The 15812-nt window shown below is 63.2% G+C and overlaps 2 protein-coding genes across 5 annotated transcripts; one reads left to right on the top strand and one right to left on the bottom strand.

The window, feature by feature from the left end:
- The first annotated feature begins 719 nt into the window (after positions 1–719).
- LOC308187040 (SH3 domain-binding protein 5-like) lies at positions 720–9161 on the top strand. Of its 3 annotated transcripts, none has more exons than XM_080609200.1 (8): positions 720–821; positions 1286–1325; positions 1692–1774; positions 2253–2315; positions 3530–3658; positions 4914–4940; positions 6284–6457; positions 7669–9161. In XM_080609200.1, the coding sequence occupies exons 1-8, from the start codon at positions 735–737 to the stop codon at positions 8065–8067; spliced, it is 1002 nt and encodes a 333-aa protein (XP_080465326.1). In that variant the 5' UTR covers positions 720–734; the 3' UTR covers positions 8068–9161. The 3 variants fall into 3 exon arrangements, with proteins under 3 accessions (XP_080465326.1, XP_080465325.1, XP_080465324.1); XM_080609199.1 differs by having other exon boundaries at positions 4872–4940; XM_080609198.1 differs by having other exon boundaries at positions 4779–4940.
- Positions 9162–9705: 544 nt separating this feature from the next.
- LOC308187039 (uncharacterized protein) lies at positions 9706–15705 on the bottom strand. Of its 2 annotated transcripts, none has more exons than XM_080609196.1 (2): positions 14703–15705; positions 9706–13750 (listed from the first exon to the last, which is right to left on the bottom strand). In XM_080609196.1, the coding sequence occupies exon 2, from the start codon at positions 13602–13604 to the stop codon at positions 10443–10445; it is 3162 nt and encodes a 1053-aa protein (XP_080465322.1). In that variant the 5' UTR covers positions 13605–13750; positions 14703–15705; the 3' UTR covers positions 9706–10442. The 2 variants fall into 2 exon arrangements, with proteins under 2 accessions (XP_080465322.1, XP_080465323.1); XM_080609197.1 differs by having other exon boundaries at positions 9706–13729.
- Between the last annotated feature and the right edge of the window lie 107 nt (positions 15706–15812).

Below are 15812 nucleotides of genomic sequence, written 5' to 3'. Positions count from 1 at the left end.
GGGTCCCGGGGTCCTCCTGGGGGGTCCTGGGGGGGTTCTGGGGGTCCTATGGAGGCCCTGGGGGGTCCCCTGCATGTCCTGGGGGTCCTATGGGGTTCGGGGGGGGGTCCTGGGGGTTTTGGGGGTCTTTCTAGGGGGTCCTATGGGGGTCCTGGGGGTCCTATAGAGGCCCTGGGGGGCCTATGGAGGTTTTGGGGGTCCTTCTGGGGGGGGCTTGGGGGTCCTGGGGGGGGTCCTGGGGGTCTGGGGGGGTCCTGGATGTCTGGGGGGGGGTCCTGGGGGTCTCGCGAATGTTTACATGCGTGTGTTTACATGTTTAAATGTGTTTTTAAACGTATTTATGTGTGTTTAAACGTCCTTACACGCGTGTAAACGGGCGTACACACGCGTGTTCACGCGCACGCGTCCCCCCTGCCCGAAGCCTTGACGATAAAGGCGTCGTTTTGGGCTCAGAAACGCCAAAAACGGCGCAAAAACGCCTGAAAAAAAGCCCAAATCCGAGCAGGCCGCGGCCGGCCGCCATCTTGCGGGCCGTTAAAACAAGATGGCGGCGCCCATGCGCGCCCCCACCGCTTCCGCCCCGCGGCGAACCGGAAGCGAGCGGAACCGGGCCGAGGGCGGCGGCGGTTTGAGGATCGCCGAGCCCATCGATCGCCGCCCGGTTCCGGTCCGCAGAGCCCCGGGGAGGAGCTGGGCGGAGCGGGGCGGGGAGCTGTACGGCGCTGGGCGCCGCCATGTTGTACGGCAGGGGAGGCGGCGGGCGCGACTTCCGGTTCCGGCGGGGAGGGGCGGGGGGGGGAAGTGGAGTGGAGGAGCCGAAGGTAAACACAGGCCGCGGGGGGGGGCGGGGGGTTTTGGGGTGAATTTGGGGGATTTTGGGGTTTTGGGGGGGGTTTGGGGGGTTTGGGGGATGTGGGGGGGTCCTGGAAGGTCTGGGGGGGCGGTTGGGGGGGGTAATGCGGGGTGGGGGGGTCTAAAGGGGGGGTTATGGGGGGGTAATGGGGTTTTGGGGGGCCTTTGGGGGGGTTTTGGGGGGATTTGGGGGGATTTTGGGATTTTTTGGGGGGGTTTGGGGGGTCTGGGGGGGTCCTGGGGGATATGGGGAGGTCGTGGGGGGGATTTAGGGGGGTAATGGGGGGTGGGGGGGGTCTAAAGGGGGGGGTATGGGGGAGTAATGGGGTTTTGGGGTGATTTTGGGGGGTTTTGGGGTTTATGGGGGGGTCATTAGGAGGATTTGGGGGGGTCAGTAGGGTCTGGGGGGGCCCTGACCTCTCCTTTTTTGCAGCCCCCCAGCGCCGCCCCTACAGCTCCAGCTCCGCACCCCCGAAGGGGGGGGGGTCCCCAAAACCGCCCCGCCCCCCCCCCCAAAAAAAGCCCCCAAAACCCTCCAAAAATCCCAAATCCTCCCCAAAAATGCCCAAATCCGCCCCCCCCCGCCCCGTCGCTCCCCGGGGGGGGGCGCAGGTGAAGCCCCCCCTTGCCCCTATGGGGTCGCCCTCTTAACGGGTTCGGGGGGGGGGTGGAATTAATCGGTTAATTAGTTAATTAGGGGAGGGGGGGGGAGTTTTTTGGGGTCCCCCCCCCAAAAATGGGGGACGCGGAGGAGCCCCCGGGGGGGGGAGGGGGGCGAGGGACCCCCCCCGGGCAGGAGGGGGAGAGGGGGGAGGAGGGGGGGGGTGTTGGGGACCCCCCCCGGGCACCCCAAAAAGGGGGGGCGGGGAGCGAGGAGGAAGAGGAGGAGGAGGAGGAGGAAGAGCTGGACCCCCGGATCCAGGTGGGTTTTGGGGGGGATTTGGGGGGTTTTGGGGTTTTTAGGGGGTTGGGGGGGGGATTCGGGGTTTTTAGGGGGGGTTGGGGGGGATTCGGGGTTTTGGGGGGGATTTGGGGGGGTTTGGGGGTCCCTGGCTGGGGGTTTGGGGGGGTTTTGGGGGGCGTTTGGGGGGGATTTTGGGGTTTTGGGGGGGATTTTGGGGTTTTGGGGGGGATTTGGGGGGTTTGGGGGGGATTTTGGGGTGGGTTTTGGGGTCTGTCACTGCGTTTTTAGGATTTTGGGGGCCTATTGCTGCACGGTCGGGATTTTGGAGGATCCCTTATCGCGTTTTTGGGGTTTCGGGGCAGATTTTTGGGGTCTGTCGCCGCGTCTTCAGGACTTTTGGGGTTCTGCCGCTGCGTTTTCGGGGTTTTGGGGGGGTCCCTTGCTGCGTTTTGGGGGTTTTGGGGGGGGATTTGGGGCCCACGTTGCCCCTTGGCAGGAGGAGCTGGAGCACCTCAACCAGGCCACCGAGGAGATCAACCGCGTGGAGCTGCAGCTGGACGTGAGCGCCCCAAATCCCCCCGGGGTCGCCCCAAATCCCCCTGGGGTCACCCTAATCCCCTTTGGGGTCAACCCAGTTCCCTTTGGGATCACCCCAAATCCTCTTTTTGGGTCCCACCAACCCATTTGGGGTCACCCAAACCCCTTTAGGGTCACCCCGATCCCCCTTTGGGGTCTCCCTAATCCCTTTTGGGATCCCTTTTAACTCCCTTTTGGGGCCACCCCAAACCCTCTTTGGGATCCCCCTAACTCCCTTTTGGGATTTTCCCTAACCCCCATTTGGGATCTCTCTAAACCCCCTTTTGGGATCACCCCAAATGCTTCTGGGATTACCCCAAACCCATTTGTAGAGTCACTCCCAACCCCTTTTAGGGTTTCCCCAACCCCTTTTAGGGTTTCCCCAACCCCTTTTAGGGTTTCCCCAACCCCTTTTAGGGTTTCCCCAACCCATTTAGGCTTCTCCCAACCCCTTTGAGATCACCCAAACCCCTTTTAGAGTCCCCCCAACCCCTTCAGCGTCCCCCCAACGTGTTTTGGGATCACCCCAAATTGCTGTGGGATCACCCTAATCTCTTTTAGGGTCCCCTTAACTCCTTCGGGGTCACCCCAAATCCCCCCTGGGCTCACCCCAAATCCTCTTGGGATCATCCCAAACCCTTTTAGGGTCCCCTCAACCCCTTCGGTGTCCCCCCAACCCCTTTTGGGCTCATCCCAAACCCTTTTAGGGTCCCCCCAACTCCTTTAGGGTCCCCCCAACCTCTTCGGTGTCCCCCCAGCCCCTTTTGGGATCACCCCAAATCCCCCTGGGATCACCCCCAACCCCCTTTTAGGGTCCCCCAACCTCTTCGGGGTCCCCCAAACCGCCTTGGGATCACCCCAAACCCCTTTTGGGATCACCCCAAATCCCCCTGGGATCACCCCCAACCCCCTTTTAGGGTCTCCCCAACTCCTTCGGTGTCCCCCCAACCTTTTTAGGATCACCGCAAATCCCCCTGGGATCATCCCAAACCCTTTTAGGGTCCCCCCAACCCCTTCGGCGTCCCCCCATCCCCTTTTGGGATCACCCCAAATCCCTCTGGAATCACCCCAATCCCTTTCAGAGTCCCCCTAACTCCTTCGGGGTCACCCCAAATCCCCCTGGGATCACCCCGAACCCTTTTAGGGTCCCCCCAACCCCTTCGGGGTCCCCCCAACCCTTTTGGGGCCGCCCCGCAGGACGCCCGCACCGCGTACCGCCGCATCCTGTCGGAGTCGGCGCGCCGCCTCAACGCGCAGGGCTCGCAGCTGGGCGCCTGCATCGAGAAGGCTCGGCCCTATTACGAGGCGCGGCGCCTGGCCAAGGAGGTACGGGGCCGCCGCCCGACCCCATAACAGTTTGGGGGGGCCCTGGGACCATATCGTGGGGTTTTGGGGTCAACCGGCACAGTAGGATGGGGTTTTGGGGTCGAATGGCAGCATAGGATGGGGTTTTGGGGGCCACCGGCACCGTAGGATGGGGTTTTGGGGTCAATTGGCACCATAAGATGCGGTTTTGGGGTCAACCGGCAGCGTAGGATGGGGTTTTGGTGTCAACCGGCACTGTAGGATGGGGTTTTGGGGTCAACTGGCACGGTAGGATGGAGTTTTGGGGTCAACTGGCACCGTAGGATGGGGTTTTGGGGTCAACTGGCACCGTAGGATGGGGTTTTGGGGTCAACCGGCACGGTAGGATGGGGTTTTGGGGTCAACCGGCACGGTAGGATGGGGTTTTGGGGCCAACTGGCACCATAAGATGGGGTTTTGGGGTCAACTGGCACGGTAGGATGGGGTTTTGGGGTCGACTGGCACCGTAGGATGGGGATTTGGGGTCAACCGGCACCAGAGGATGGGGTTTTGGGGTCGACTGGCACCGTAGGATGGGGTTTTGGGGTCAACCGGTACGGTAGGATGGGGTTTTGGGGTCAACCGGCACCATAAGATGGGGTTTTGGGGTCAACCGGCACGGTAGGATGGGGTTTTGGGGTCAACTGGCACGGTAGGATGGGGTTTTGGGGGCCACCAGCACTGTGGGGTGGCATTTTGAGGTCACCAACATGATGTGATGGGGTTTTGGGGTGCATCAGCGCCATATAAGGGGGTTTTGGGGGCCCCTAGAACCTTGGGGTGGGGTTTTGGGGTCCCACCACCACCCAACGGGGTTTTGGGGTCCCACCACCACCCAACGGGATTTTGGGGTCCCACCACCACCCAACGGGATTTTAGGGCCCCCCACCACCACCCCAACGGGATTTTGGGACCCCCACCACCACCCGACGGTCTTTTAGCCCCCCGCCCCAAGGACGTTTTAGGATCCCACCCCCACCCCCTGAACGTTCATGACACCCCCCCACCCCCGCACCCCGCCTCGGGGTCCCGGCCTCCCCCCGGGCCCCCCCCCCCCGGTTTCGGGGGGGCGCGCGCGGGCGAGCGGTTTCGGGGCGCGCAGGCGCAGCAGGAGACGCAGCGGGCGGCGCTGCGCTACGAGCGGGCCGTGAGCACGCACGGGGCGGCGCGCGAGATGGTGCTGGTGGCCGAGCAGGGCCTCCTGGCCGACCGCAACCGCCTCGACCCCACCTGGCAGGAGATGCTCAACCATGCCACCGGCAAGGTGAGGCCCGGGGCGGGGGGAGGCCGGGGGCGGGGGGAGGCCGGGGGGGGCGGGGGAGGTCTTGGGGTGGAGGTTGGGGGGGGGTGGAGGAGGTCTTGGGGTGGAGGTTGGGTGGGGGTGGAGGAGGTCTTGGGGTGGAGGAGGTCTTGGGGTGGAGGAGGTCTTGGGGTGGAGGAGGTCTTGGGGTGGAGGAGGTCTTGGGGTGGAGGAGGTCTTGGGGTGGAGGAGGTCTTGGGGTGGAGGCTGGGTGGGGGTGGAGGAGGTCTTGGGGGGGAGGAGGTCTTGGGGGGGAGGAGGTCTTGGGGTGGAGGTTGGGTGGGGGTGGAGGAGGTCTTGGGGGGGAGGAGGTTTTGGGGTGGAGGTTGGTTTGGGGTGGAGGCTGGGTGGGGATGGAGGAGGTTTTGGGGTGGAGGAGGTCTTGGGGTGGAGGTTGGTTTGGGGTGGAGGCTGGGTGGGGATGGAGGAGGTTTTGGGGTGGAGGAGGTTTTGGGGTGGAGGAGGTCTTAGGGGGGAGAAGGTTTTGGGGTGGAGGTTGGGTGGGGGTGGAGGAGGTTTTGGGGTGGGGGAGGTCTTGGGGTGGAGGAGGTGTTGGGGTGGGGGAGGTCTTGGGGTGGAGGAGGTGTTGGGGTGGGGGAGGTCTTGGGGTGGAGGTTGATGGGGGACAGAGGAGGTTTTGGGATGGGGGAGGTCTTGGGGGGGAGGAGGTCTTGGGGTGGAGGTTGGGTGGGGGTGGAGGAGGTCTTGGGGTGGAGGAGGTCTTGGGGGGGAGGAGGTTTTGGGGTGGAGGTTGGTTTGGGGTGGAGGCTGGGTGGGGATGGAGGAGGTTTTGGGGCGGGGGAGGTCTTGGGGTGGAGGTTGGTTTGGGGTGGAGGCTGGGTTGGGATGGAGGAGGTCTTGGGGTGGGGGAGGTCTTGGGGTGGAGGCTGGGTGGGGGTGGAGGAGGTCTTGGGGTGAAGGTTGGTTGGGGGTGGAGGCCGGTTGGGGGCAGAGGAGGTTCTGGGGACGGAGGAGGCTGGTTTGGGGACAGAGGAGGTTTGGGGACACGGAGGCCGATTTGGGGACGTGGTGGGCGTTTTGGGAACGGAGGCAGTTCTGGGACGGAGGCTGTTTTGGGGACGTAGCAGGGGTTTTGGGGATGGAGGCTGTTTTGGGACGGAGGCTGTTTGGGGGACGTGGTGGCCATTTTGGGGGACGGAGGCCGTTTGGGGGATGGAGGCCGTTTTGGGGACACGGCATCGTTTTGAGGGAACGGAGGCGGTTTCGGGGGCACGGCGGCCGTTCGCGGGGGCGGAGGCCGTTCTCGGGACGGAGGCCGTTTCCTTGGGGGGGCCGCGCCGCGGCAGGTGAACGAGGCGGAGGAGGAGCGGCAGCGCAGCGAGCGGGAGCACCAGCGCGTGACGAGGCTGTGCCAGGAGGCCGAGGCCAGGGTGCAGGCGCTGCAGAAGGCCCTGCGCCGCGTCATCCTCAAGAGCAAGCCCTACTTCGAGCTCAAGGCCCACTTCAACCAGATCCTCGAGGTCGGGCGGGGGGGTGGGGGACGGCCTCCGGGGGCTGGCCTCCGCCCCCTCGGGGCGTCCTCTCCCCGCTTCGGGTCCTCCCCGGGGCGTCCTCCTCCCCTCGGTGTCCTCCTCTTCCTCCCCTTGGTGTCCTCCTCCTCATCGTGGTGTCCTCCTCCCCACGGTGGCCTCTTCCCCTTGGTGGCCTCCACCTCCCCATGGTGGCCTCCACCTCCCCTTGACGTCCTCCATCTCCCCTCGGTGGCCTCCTCCCTGTGGCCTCCTCCTCCCCTCGGCCTCCTCCTTCTTCTCCCTGCGTCCGCCTCCTCTTCCTCCCCTCCGTGTCCTCCCCATGCTGGCCTCCCCCTCCCCTTGATGTCCTCCACCTCCCCTCGGCCTCCTCCTCCTCCTTCTCCCCTTGGCCTCCTCCCCCACCTCCCCTCAGTGTCCTCCATCTCCCCGTGGCCTCTTCCTCCTCCCCTCGGTGTCCTCCTCCTTGTGGCCTCCTCCTCCGTCTCCCCTCGGTGGCCTCCTTTTCCTCTCGGCCTCCTCCTCCTCATCTTCCTCTCCTTGACCTCCCCCTTCTCCCTGTGGCCTCCTCCTCCTCTCCTTGGCCTCCTCCTCCTCGGCCTCCTCCTCCTCTCCTTGGCCTCCTCCTCCTCTCCTTGGCCTCCTCCTCCTCTCCTTGGCCTCCTCCTCCTCTCTTTGGCCTCCTCCTCCTCTCCTTGGCCTCCTCCTCCTCTCCTTGGCCTCCTCCTCCTCTCCTTGGCCTCCTCCTCCTCTCCTTGGCCTCCTCCTCCTCTCCTTGGCCTCCTCCTCCTCTCTTTGGCCTCCTCCTCCTCTCCTTGGCCTCCTCCTCCTCTCCTTGGCCTCCTCCTCCTCTCCTTGGCCTCCTCCTCCTCTCCTTGGCCTCCTCCTCCTCTCCTTGGCCTCCTCCTCCTCTCCTTGGCCTCCTCCTCCTCTCCTTGGCCTCCTCCTCCTCTCCTTGGCCTCCTCCTCCTCTCCTTGGCCTCCTCCTCCTCTCTTTGGCCTCCTCCTCTCCTTGGCCTCCTCCTCCTCTCCTTGGACTCCTCCTCCTCTCCTTGGCCTCTTCCTCCTCCTCCCCGTGGCCTCCTCCTCCCCGTGCTCGCCCCTCCTGGCGTCCCCTCCCCATCCGAGGCCTTTCGAAGCCTCCCCGGGTGCCAGCCTCCCCGGGGCGACCTCCCGGCCTCCCTTTTTCCCCAACCCCCCAGGAGCACAAGGCCGCGGTGACGGCGCTGGAGCGGCGCGTGGCGCAGGCCAAGACGCGCTACTCGGTGGCCCTGCGCAACCTGGAGCAGATCAGCGAGCAGATCCACGCCCGCCGCCTCCAGCGCCTCGTCCTCCGCCGGGCCTCCCCCGTCGGGGCCGAGGCCGGCGAGGCCGGGGAGGCCGGCGAGGCCGGGCAGCGAGGGGCCGAGGGGCCCCCGGCGGACGCGCTCTCGGTGCTCAGCCTCCAGACCATCGCCTCCGACCTGCAGAAGTTCGACTCGGTGGAGCACCTCCTCGGCCTCTCCGACGCCGCCAGCCTCAACAGCGGCGAGACGGAGGAGCGGGAGCAGCGCCGCGGAGGCCAGGGCCTCTTCAGGCACCACCGCAGCATCAGCCTCTAGCCCCCTCTGGCCTCCTCTTCCTCCTCCGCACGGAGTCACGAGGCCGCCGCGCCCGCGGGGTAGAGGCTGGAGCCTCCTCTTCCTCTACACAGACAGACGAGGCCGTTGTGCGTGCGGGGTAGAGGCTGGAGCCTCCTCTTCCTCAACACGGACAGACGAGGCCGTCGCGCCCGTGGGGTAGAGGCTGGAGCCTCCTCTTCCTCGACACGGACAGACGAGGCCGTTGTGCCCGCGGGGTAGAGGCTGGAGCCTCCTCTTCCTCCTCGAGCCTCCTCTTCCTCCTCTGCACGGACTCACGAGGCCGCCGTGCCCGTGGGGTAGAGGCTGGAGCCTCCTCTTCCTCCTCCCCACGGACAGACGAGGCCGCCGCGCCCGCGGGGTAGAGGCTGGAGCCTCCTCTTCCTCCTCGAGCCTCCTCTTCCTCCTCCGCACGGACTCACGAGGCCGCCGTGCCCGTGGGGTAGAGGCTGGAGCCTCCTCTTCCTCCTCGAGCCTCCTCTTCCTCCTCCGCACGGAGTCACAAGGCCGCCGTGCCCATGGGGTAGAGGCTGGAGCCTCCTCTTCCTCTACGCAGACAGACGAGGCCGTTGTGCGTGCGGGGTAGAGGCTGGAGCCTCTTCTTCTTCCTCCCCACGGACAGACGAGGCCGTCGCGCCCCCGGGGGTAGAGGCTGGAGCCTCCCCGGCGGACAAAAACGGGGCAACCACCCCCCCGCCCCCCCCCCAAAAAAAAAAGGAGGCAGCCCTGGGAGGACCCCTCAAGGCCGAGCCTCCACCCCCCCGGACAGCGGAGGCCGGCTTCGCGCAGCGGGGCGGCGATGAGAACCGCGCCGGTTCGAGCGGCCCCCGGCGGTGCTGGGGGGGGGGGGGCTCCCCGGCCTCCCCCCCCCACTTTTAATTTTTGGGGGGGGGTCCCCAGGGGGGCTGCGACCCCCCCAGCACGAGGAGCCCCCCCCCTCGGGCGGATTTTGGGGCGTTTTGGGGGATTTTCCCGCCGCGGAGCGCGAGGGAAACATTCCGCTCCAGAGTGAACGCCGCCCCCCCCCGCTCGCGGGCCGGTAAATTAAATAAAAATTAGTATTAATAATTAACGGATCCGCCCCGAATTTGCCTTTTCTTCCCAATTTTCCCCCCGAATCCCCTTTCTTTGTGACCCCGACCCCCCTTTTTTCCTGAAATCCTCGCTTTTTTGCCCGTTTTCGTCCTTTTTTTTTTCGAAGGGCGCCGCCCTCAGCAGCCTCCCAGGGCAGCGTTTTGGGGTGAAATCGGGCGAATTCAGGCCGCTCGGGGCAGCTTTTGGGGCTGGTTTGCAGCAAAAGGGGAAAACGAAGCGAGGGCTCGCCCCGTTCATTTTCATAATTAATGAAAAATTAAAAACTTGCGTTAATTTTTATCGATTTTTGCCTTTTTAGGGCTGTTTCCTCACCGGCTCGCCCGCCACCCCACCCATTTTTGGGTGAAAACGCGAGGATTTTCCCATTTATTCGGGCAGTGGGGCCCCGGGGATGTGCCGAACCCTTGGGGCCGTGAAAAAAAAAACCCTAAAAACCCCTAAATGGCCTCAACCCCCTTAAAAACCCAAACGAGCGCCTTTTGTCCCGAAATCCCCGTTTTTCTCCCCAAAACGAGGCAGGCGGCGTGTAGCTAGGCTCTAGTTTATTTCTACTTGACGGGAGGAGCGCAGCGACGCGGACGAAAGCGCAAAATACCCAAATTTCCCCCAAAAAAGCGGCGGCCGCCGGGGAGCGCGTCCGGTGGCTCCGATTTCGGGCTTTTTTCACCCAAAAAAAAACCGCCTTCCGCTTCCCAGTTCTTTTTTCGTCGTCTTTCACTTTTTTTGGCGTTTTTCTGCTTTCCGTTTTCCCCCGCCGATCCGCTTCCGCTTGAGACTTGCCCGATTCTGCTCGTTTTTGCCCCAAACTGGGGAAAAGCCCCGCTTTCCGTTTCACCTTCTCGTCCTTTTTTTGGGGGAAAAAAGGAAAACTGAAACTTTCAGTTTTTTTATTCTTTTCCGATCCTTCGACGCTTCGGTGTCCTGCGCGCGATCCTGCCCGTTTCTTCTCGTTTATTCATTTTTAATTATTTTTTATTATTTTTTTTTCCTTCTTTTTACCCCATCCCGGGTTCGGGTCCAAGCGTTCGCAGCCCGGTGCCAGGTGGAATTGGGGGAAAAAACCGTGGATTTGGGGCCGGCAAAAAAAAAAAAATCGCCGCCGCCGTTCCCCACCGGTCGCAGAGCGAAAGCGAACACAAAAAATTGAGGGAAAAGGAGAAAAATTCATTACCCACCCCCCCAACGCACCGCAAACACACATTTTTTTTTTGTGAAGTCCACGTGAAAAAAGGCAAAAAAAACCCAAAAAAATGACGTCGCCGTTAAGTGACCTCACCGGTCTGCCGCGAGGATTTTTCTTGCAAAAAAAGGGAAAATGGAGGAAAAAAACCGGGCCCGGGGCCGCCTCCGCGGGCGGGAACAGCCCCGAGTCCTGCCGGAAATGCGGCTTTTGGCTGATTTTTACCCAAAAACAAGGGCGGCGGGGCGGCGGGAGGGGAGCGGGGCCGGCGGGCGGGCGGGGATGGGGAGGATGAGGATGGGGAGGGTGGGGATGAAGGGGATGAAGATGGTGGGGATGGCGATGGTGGTGGCGATGGGGATGGGGATGAAGATGATGGCGGGGATGAAGATGGTGGTGGTGATGGGGATGAAGATGATGGGGATGAAGATGATGATGATGATACGGATGAAGATGATGGGCATGATGGAGATGAAGATGATGGGGATGAAGATGATGAAGATGATGGGGATGAAGATGACGGGGACAAAGATGATGATGATGATACGGATGAAGATGATGGGGATGAAGATGATGGGGATGAAGATGATGAAGATGATGGGGATGAAGATGATGGGGATGAAGATGATGGGGATGAAGATGATGAAGATGATGGGGATGAAGATGATGGGGATGAAGATGATGGGGATGAAGATGATGGGGACAAAGATGATGGTGGTGATGGGGATGAAGATGATGAAGATGATGGGGATGAAGATGATGGCGATGATGGCGACGGGGATGGCAACGCTGATGGGGCTGGCGGTGAGGATGATGACGGGGATGAAGATGGGGGGCTGGAGGTGCTGATGGTGAGGATGATGATGATGAAGATGATGGGGACGACGATGATGGGGACGGAGCGGATAGAGGTGATGGTGAGGATGATGATGGGGGTGAGGATGATGATGACGGGGATGAAGGAGCTGATAACGGTGAGGACCGTGGCGGTGATGGTGAGGATGACGATGGGGATGATGGGGAGGATGATGAAGATGGGGATGGCGATGCTGATACTGGTGAGGATGATGATGGTGAGGCTCATCCTGATGACGGGGAGGGTGACGAAGATGGGGATGGAGGCGCCAACAGTGACGGCGGTGAGGATGATGATGGTGAGGCTCATGGTGATGACAGCGCTGAGGATGCCGATGGGGCCGGAGGGGCCGATGCCGAGCCCGGTGAGGACGCCGCCGCCGGGCCCCTTGTGCCCGAGCCCCCCCCGGGACCCCCGCTGGGGTCTCCCGGAGGTGGGGGGGGGGGTGGGGGGTTGGGGAGGGGGTCCCGTCTCCCCGCCCCCGCTCAGTTGATGAGGGAGGAGGCCGGGGGGGCGCCCGGGGGGGAGGCGGCCGGGGGGAAGGCCGGGGGGGGGGAAGGCGCGGGCCGGGAACGGGAGGGCCCAGGGCAGCTCCAGGGGGGGCAGGGGCAGGGCGGCGGGGGCGGCGGGGAACGGGGGCAGCGGGGGCGCGGGGAAGGCGCCGGGGGGCGGCGGCGGCGGCGCCGGGGCGGCGTTGGCGGCGTTGGCGGCGTTGGCCTTGGCCTTGTCCCCGGCGTGGGTGCGCTGGTGGCGGTTGAGGTGGGAGCTGCGGCTGAAGCACTTGGCGCACTCGGGGCACTTGTAGGGCTTCTCGCCGGTGTGCACGCGGCGGTGGATGGTGAGCTCGGAGCGCTGGATGAAGCTCTTGCCGCACTCGGGGCAGCCGTAGGGCTTCTCGCCCAGGTGGGTGCGCCGGTGCTTGATGAGGTTGGAGGAGACGCTGAAGCACTTGGCGCACTCGGGGCACTTGTAGGGCTTCTCGCCGGTGTGCATGCGCCGGTGCTTGGTCAGGTCCGACTTCTGGATGAAGCCCTTGCCGCAGTCGGGGCACTTGTAGGGCTTCTCGCCCAGGTGGGTGCGCTGGTGCTTGATGAGGTTGGAGCGCACGCCGAAGCTCTTGCCGCAGTCCCCGCACTTGTAGGGCTTCTCGCCGGTGTGCATGCGCCGGTGCTTGACCAGCGCCGAGTTCTGCCCGAAGCTCTTGCCGCACTCGGGGCAGGTGTAGGGCTTCTCGCCGGTCTGCGTCCCCTGGTGCTTGACGCCCTCGGCGCGCTGCGTGAAGCTCTTGCCGCACTCGCTGCACTTGTGGGGCCTCTCCGCCGCCGCCGCCGCCGGCGGCCGGGGGCGGGCGCCCCACCGCGAGCTCTGCCCGCACTCCCCGCACCCGCCGGGGCGCTCGCCGCCGCGCGCCCCCCGCCGCCGCTTGCCGCAGCAGGGCTCGGCGTGGACGCGCCGGTGCCGCTCGAGGTGGGAGCCCTGCGAGAAGCCCTTGCCGCAGTCGCCGCAGCGGTAGGGCTTCTCGCCGGCGTGGATGCGCCGGTGCCGGTCGAGGTGGGAGCTCCAGGCGAAGCTCTTGCCGCAGTCCCCGCACTCGTAGGGCTTGCCGGCGGCGTGGCCGCGCTGGTGCTGCAGCAGCGCCGCGCTCAGCCCGAAGCCCTTGCCGCACTCGCCGCACTTGTGGGGCTTCTCGGCGGCGCCGGCCAAGCGCCGGCGCTTGGCCAAGGCGGCCGCGCCCTTGCCGAAGCCCTTGCCGCACTCGCCGCACTGCGCCGCGCCGCCGGCGTGGGTGCGCCGGTGGCGGTCGAGGTGGGAGCTCCAGCTGAAGCTTTTGCCGCACTCGGGGCAGGCGTAGGGCTTCTCGCCGGTGTGGATGCGCCGGTGCCGCTCCAGGTGGGAATTCCAGTTGAAGCCCTTGCCGCAGTCGCCGCACTTGTAGGGCTTCTCCTCCAGGTGCTGCTTCTGGTGCTTCACCAAGCCCGAGCTGGCCGGGAAGGTTTTGCCGCAGACGCCGCACTGGCAGGGCGCCGCCGCCGCGCCGTGCACCCGCTGGTGCTGGATGAAGGCCGAGCCCACGCTGAAGCTCTTGCCGCACTCGGGGCACTTGTAGGGCTTCTCGCCGGCGTGCCGCCGCTGGTGGGTGATGAGCGTGGAGCTCAGCCGGAAGCACTTACCGCACTCGGGGCACTTGTAGGGCTTCTCCGCCCCGCGCCGGCGCTTGGTGAAGGCGGCGCCGAAAGCCAGGGCTTTGCCGCAGTCGTGGCACCGCCCGTGGCCGAGGAGGCTCCGCTGGGGGAACTTCTTGAAGGCGGCCCGGTGGCCCGACTTGCCGGCCCGCTTGCCGGCGCGGGGCGGCCCCTCGGGTTTCGGCGGCTCGCCGCTCGTCGCCATCCCCTCGCCGCCGGGCGCGTTGGGTCCCTTGGGTTTGGGCACCGGCGGCGTCCCCTCGGCGTCGGCCGCCTCCGGTTGGCCCGGCGGAGGCTCGTCCTCCTCCTGCTCGCTCAGCAGCCCGGCCTCTGCGGGGGCAATGGGGGGCTCTGGGAGCACCCGGCCGCGGGTGAGCCCAAAAGCCCCCGGCCCTCGCTTCGCCCACGTCGCCCCGGGGAGGCCCAGGATGGGTTGGGTTGGGTGGGGTTGAGTTGGGTTGGGTGGGGTTGAGTTGCTTGGGTTTGGTTTGGTTGGGTTGGGTTGGGTTCGTTGAGGTGGGTTGGGTTGGGTTGAGTTGGGTTGGGTTGGTTGAGGTGGGTGGGGTTGGGTTGGGTTGAGTTGGGTTGGGGTTGGGTTGGGTTGGGTTGGTTGAGGTGGGTTGGGTTGAGTTGGGTTGGGTTGGGTTGAGTTGGGTTGGGGTTGGGTTGGGTTGGTTGAGGTGGGTTGGGTTGGGTTGGTTGGGTTGGGGTTAAGTTGGGTTGGGTTGAGTTGCGTTGGGTTGGGTTGGGTTGAGTTGGGTTGGGTTGAGTTGGGTTGGGTTGAGTTGGGTTGAGTTGGCTGGGTTAAGGTTGGGTTGGGTTGGGTTGAGTTGGGTTGGGTTGAGTTGCGTTGGGTTGGGTTGAGTTGGCTGGGTTAGGGTTGCGTTGGGTTGGTTGCCTTGGGTTGGGTTGGGTGGATTGGCGTGGTGGGGCTTCTGCCAGAGGAGGCTGCTCAACGCCAACCCAATCTTGGCCACCCCCAATGACGGGACGTCCCCAATTTCGTCATCTCCAACACCCAAAGCATGACCAAACCCAACCTTGGCCAACCTCCAATGACGGGACGTCCCCAGTTTCATCTCCTCCAGCACCCAAAACCCCATCCAAGCCAACTTTGGCCACCTCCAGTTGATGGAACATCCCAATTTCGTCATCTCCAACACCCAAAGCCCCGCCCAACCCAACCTTGGCCACCCCCGACGTCGGGACCCCGTAACTTCTCCGGGCAACCCCCTCCCAACCTCAACGTGCCAAATTTCTGTGGAAAAGCCCCAAAACGGTCGAGTTCCGCGCCGGGACTCACCGGATGCCAGCCCCCTGCGGCGATGCGACTCGGCGAAGGCGGTGATCCGCGGCCAGCTGATGGCGATCTCCTCGGCTAGGGGACACAGTTGGAGTCCCAATTACGGCTTTTTTTCCCCAAAAAATAGCCGCGTGCCCACACGTGACACCGGGAGCGCAGGCAGCAGGACCCCGGTAGAACCCGATGCGCGCGTCTTCAGCTTTGACCCAAATCTTCCATTTTTCCGGGATCAATTTGGGTCAAAATCCCGATTACGGGGATTAAATTTGGGTTGATCGGCATTTATTGGGGATCAATTTGGGTCAAAATCCGGATTATGGGGGATAAATTTGGGTTGATCGGCATTTATTGGGGATCAATTTGGGTCAAAATCCGGATTATGGGGGATATATTTGGGTTGATCGGCATTTATTGGGGATGAATTTGGGTGAAAATCCCGATTACGGGGGATAAATTTGGGTTGAAGGGCATTTATTGGGGATCAATTTGGGTCAAAATCCCGATTACGGGGGATAAATTTGGGTTGAGCGGCATTTATTGGGGATCAATTTGGGTCAAAATCCCGATTACGGGGGATAAATTTGGGTTGAAGGGCATTTATTGGGGATCAATTTGGGTGAAAATCCCGATTATGGGGGATAAATTTGGGTTGATCGGCATTTATTGGGGATCAATTTGGGTGAAAATCCGGATTATGGGGGATAAATTTGGGTTGAACGGCATTTATTGGGGATCAATTTGGGTCAAAATCCCGATTATGGGAAAATAAATCTGGGCCAAAACCCCAATTACGGGCAATAAATTTGGGTCAAAACCCCAATTACGGGGGATAAATTTACATCAAAACCCTAATAATGGGCAATAAATTTACATCAAAACCCCAATTATGGGCAATAAATTTGGGTTGAATCCCCAAAATGATCAAACCGCACCCGGGACCCCCGCCCTTTATTTAAGCTTAGATTCGGGGATTTGGGGAATTTTCCCGAACCCCCCCAATTTCTGTTCCCTCTTCCCCGCCCCCCCCCTTAGCCACCAGCTGGGGCCAAACCCTTTAATTGAATTATTTTTATTTAAATAACGAGCAAAAAGGGAGGGAGGAAAACGCCG

This window comes from Anser brachyrhynchus (assembly GCF_964034855.1).
Source record: "Anser brachyrhynchus genome assembly, contig: SCAFFOLD_704, whole genome shotgun sequence".
Taxonomy (NCBI): domain Eukaryota; kingdom Metazoa; phylum Chordata; class Aves; order Anseriformes; family Anatidae; genus Anser; species Anser brachyrhynchus.
The sequence above is the reverse complement of the archived record's forward strand: the minus strand, read 5'-3'. Positions and strand labels throughout refer to the sequence as shown.

Coding starts and splice junctions, on each gene's coding strand:
- LOC308187040 (XM_080609198.1), top strand. CDS start 735: ATGTTGTACGGCAGGGGAGGCGGCGGGCGCGACTTCCGGTTCCGGCGG. Junction 1,775..2,252: donor AGCTGGACCCCCGGATCCAG/GTGGGTTTTGGG, acceptor GCCCCTTGGCAG/GAGGAGCTGGAGCACCTCAA. Junction 2,316..3,529: donor GCGTGGAGCTGCAGCTGGAC/GTGAGCGCCCCA, acceptor GCCGCCCCGCAG/GACGCCCGCACCGCGTACCG.
- LOC308187039 (XM_080609196.1), bottom strand. CDS start 13,604: ATGGCGACGAGCGGCGAGCCGCCGAAACCCGAGGGGCCGCCCCGCGCC.